General features: G+C 63.2%; 1 protein-coding gene across 2 annotated transcripts in view; it reads left to right on the top strand.

The window, feature by feature from the left end:
* The first annotated feature begins 330 nt into the window (after window positions 1-330).
* TAF6 (TAF6 RNA polymerase II, TATA box binding protein (TBP)-associated factor, 80kDa) overlaps window positions 331-3,450 on the top strand; it is a 6,023-nt gene continuing 2,903 nt past the window's right edge. For both annotated transcript variants that reach the window (XM_010571490.1, XM_010571489.1), the window contains exons 1-8: window positions 331-1,049; window positions 1,282-1,368; window positions 1,469-1,622; window positions 1,710-1,766; window positions 1,863-1,982; window positions 2,524-2,666; window positions 2,944-3,021; window positions 3,107-3,208. In XM_010571490.1, the coding sequence (XP_010569792.1) occupies window positions 894-1,049; window positions 1,282-1,368; window positions 1,469-1,622; window positions 1,710-1,766; window positions 1,863-1,982; window positions 2,524-2,666; window positions 2,944-3,021; window positions 3,107-3,208 (897 nt within the window). In that variant the 5' untranslated portion in view covers window positions 331-893. The remainder of the gene's footprint in view (window positions 1,050-1,281; window positions 1,369-1,468; window positions 1,623-1,709; window positions 1,767-1,862; window positions 1,983-2,523; window positions 2,667-2,943; window positions 3,022-3,106; window positions 3,209-3,450) is intronic.

The following is a 3,450-nucleotide window of genomic DNA, read 5'->3' as shown; positions in this document are numbered from 1 at the left end:
CAACGCTCTCCGGCGTGCGCATGCGCGATGCCCGCCACCTCCCCCGCCCGCCAGGATGCGCATGCGCAGTGCCCTCCGAGCACTACCCTCGCCGACCGCCCCTCCTACCGCCGCGCAGGTCCTGGCAGGGCGATAGCGAGCTCCTCTCAGTCCCGCCTCCCACCACCGCCACTAGCCCCGATTAATTTTCGTACCGCAGTTCTCTGTCGCGACAATCTTATCCGCGTGGGGACGGGGTGGTTTGAGGAAGCTCGGCTTGGCCTCCTCCCTCCGCTCTCTCCTCCCCTCAACCCACCTCGGCCAGGACCTGGCGCTGAGGGGGGCCGAGCCAAGATGGCGGCGGCGGGAAACAGGGAGGCGGCGTGAGAGGTGGCCGAGGGGCGGGGGGGGTGTCCCCATCCCCCCGCGGGGTCCTTCTGTTGGGGTGTCCCCCCCCCCGCTTGTGGGGTCCTTATAGCGGGTGTGGGGGGCTCTCTTGGGGTCTCCACGGCTTCGGGATCCCCCCGGCTTTAGGGTCCCTCCGGTTTTGGGGTTCCCGGCTTCAGGGTCCCCCAGCTTTGGGCTTCCCCTGTTTTTAGGGTCTCCCGGTTTTGGGGTCCCCCCAGTTGTGGGTTTTCCCCGGCTTTAGGGCCTCCTGGTTTTAGGGTCCCCCAGCTTTGGGGTCCCCCCAGCTTTAGGGTCTCCCCGGTTTTGGAGTCCCCCAGCTTTGGGCTTCCCTTGTTTTTAGGGTCTCCCCGGTTTCGGGGTCCCCCAGCTTTGGGCTTCCCTTGGTTTTAGGGTCTCCCTGGTTTTAGGGTCTCCCTGGTTTTAGGGTCCCCAGCTTTGGGGTCCACCCCCCCCACCCCCCCCAGCTTTAGGGTCCCCGCCTCCGGTTTTGGGGGAGGAGGAGGAGGATGGCGGAGGAGAAGAAGCTGAAACTGAGCCACACGCTGCTGCCGGCTGAGTCGATGAAGGTGATGGCGGAGGCCATGGGCATCGGGCAGGTGCCCGAAGAGACCTGCCAGCTGCTGGCCGAGGAGGCCAGCTACCGCCTCAAGGAGATAGCCCAGGTGGGGGGGCACGGGGTTTTGGGGGGGACACACCCCCTCAGATCACCCAGCTTTTGGGGGATGATGGGGATGTGGACAGAGGGACACAAAGCCCCTGGGTTTGGGGCACAAGGGGGTGACAGCCCATCCAGGGCTCGCTGTCCCCTCCCTGGTGACATCCCCCATTCTTGGGGGGGTGGGGGGTGTTTCCCCTAACCCCTTGTGCCCCCTTTTTGCCCCCCCCCCGCTTTAGGACGCTCTCAAATTCATGCACATGGGGAAGCGGCGCAAGCTGACGACGGGGGACGTCGACTTTGCTCTCAAGCTCAAAAACGTGGAGGTACCACGACCACCCAATTTCGGGGGGGACCCCCAGCACCCTTGGGGGGGTTTGGGGTCCCCCAGCCCCCCCTGACCCTCCCCACCATTTCCCCCCACAGCCCCTCTACGGCTTCCACGCTCAGGAATTCATCCCTTTCCGTTATGCCAGCGGCGGCGGCCGTGAGCTTTATTTTTACGAGGAAAAAGAGGTGGATTTGAGCGATATCATCAACACCCCGCTGCCCCGCGTACCCCTCGACGTCTGCCTCAAGGGTGGGGGTGGTTTTTGGGGGGGTCGGGGGTGATTTTAGGCTTGGGGGGGGTGTTTTCCTCATCTCATTTTTCTCTCCCCACTCACAGCTCACTGGCTCAGCATCGAGGGGGTGCAGCCGGCCATCCCTGAAAACCCACCACCTGGTGAGCAAGCTGCCCCTCTTCCTCCTTGGGGTAGATTTGCCCCCCATCGGGGGGGTGGATAACCCTCCCAAACACCCCATTTTTCCCCCCGCCCAGCCCCCAAGGAGCAGCAGAAGGCCGAAGCCACAGAGCCCCTCAAGTCCACCAAGCCAGGGCAGGAGGACGATGGGACCCTGAAGGGGAAAGGACAGAGTGTGACCACCACTGATGGCAAAGGTGGGGGGGTTGGGGTCTATGGGGCGAGAGAAGGGTTGTGGGGCATTCGGGGGGGTCTGGGGGGTGTTTGGGGGGGGTCTGTGGGGGGTTCAGGATGGTTTGGGGTGGGTCCATGGGGTGTTTGAGGGGTCCATGGGGAGCTCAAGAAGGGGCATCTATGGGGTGTGTGAGAGGTCTGTGGGGTGTTCCAGATAGTTTAGGAGGGATCTATGTTGGGGTTGAAGGGTCCGTGGGGTGTTCATGAAGGGTTGTGGGGTATCTTGGGGGGGGGGGGTTGGGGCATCCATGGGGTGTTTAGGAAGATCTATGGGTGTTGGAGGGTTCTATGGGGTCTTCGTCAACAGTTGTGGGGCATCTCTGGGGGATTTGAGGGTCTGTGGGGTGTTTGAGGGGTCTGTGGGGTGTTCATGAAGGGTTGTGGGGCATCTATGGGCTCTGTGGGCACTTCATGAACTCCGGGGGGTGTCTGTTGGGATTTTGGGGGGGTTCTTGAGCCCTTGGTGACCGTGTTGTCCCCCCCTCCCTGTCCTGTGTCCCCCAGGGAAGGAGAAGAAGGGTCCCTTGCTGGAGGGGACCCCGCTCCGCCTCAAACCCCGCAGTGTCCACGAGCTCTCGGTGGAGCAGCAGCTTTACTACAAGGAGATTACCGAGGCTTGCGTGGGCTCCTGCGAGGCCAAACGCGCAGTGAGTGTGTCCCTGTCCCCTCCCAACCCCACCACCTCGCCCTGATGTCCCCAAACATCCTGGGGGTCCCCAACGCCCTTTTTGGGGACATCCAGGTGTCCCCAGATCAACAATGACCTCTTGGGTTGGCGTCCCCATGCCTCCTGCTCTCCCTCCATCCTCAATACCCTCTTTATGGGTCCCTGTCCCGCCCTGCCATGTCCCCAACCCCCCCCACGTCATTTGGGGTATCCCCTTGTCCCTTTGGGGTGACATCCCCATGTCCCCCCCACACCAGGAAGCCCTCCAGAGCATCGCTACCGATCCCGGTCTCTACCAGATGCTTCCACGCTTCAGCACCTTCATCTCGGAGGGGGTGAGTTCCGGGGGGGTAGGTGACACAGATGTGTCCCCAAAAGCGGCATGGGTCTTGTGACAGTCCCCCCCCCCCTTTGTGCCAGGTCCGCGTCAACGTGGTGCAGAACAACTTGGCGCTCCTCATCTACCTCATGAGGATGGTGAAGGCTCTGATGGACAACCCCACTCTCTACCTGGAAAAATCCGGGGGTCTTGGGGGGGGGGGTGACCGTCTCCCCCTCCTGTCCCTTACCTGGGACCCCCCCAGAGGGCGTCACCAGCCTGTCCTGGTCACTCAGGGTTGCTGTGACCATCCCGTGTCATCCTCCCCGTGTCCCCAAGCACCACAAGCTCCTCCCCATCATCACCACCTCTCCCTGTGTCCTGACGTGGGGCTGTCCCCGTGTCCCCCCCCCCCCCCAACTGTCCCCCCCCCTTTCCCCCCCGC

Source organism: Haliaeetus leucocephalus, unplaced genomic scaffold, assembly GCF_000737465.1.
Source record: "Haliaeetus leucocephalus isolate CR32 unplaced genomic scaffold, Haliaeetus_leucocephalus-4.0 Scaffold333, whole genome shotgun sequence".
NCBI lineage: Eukaryota > Metazoa > Chordata > Aves > Accipitriformes > Accipitridae > Haliaeetus > Haliaeetus leucocephalus.
This window is presented reverse-complemented; position numbering and strand designations above follow the sequence as displayed.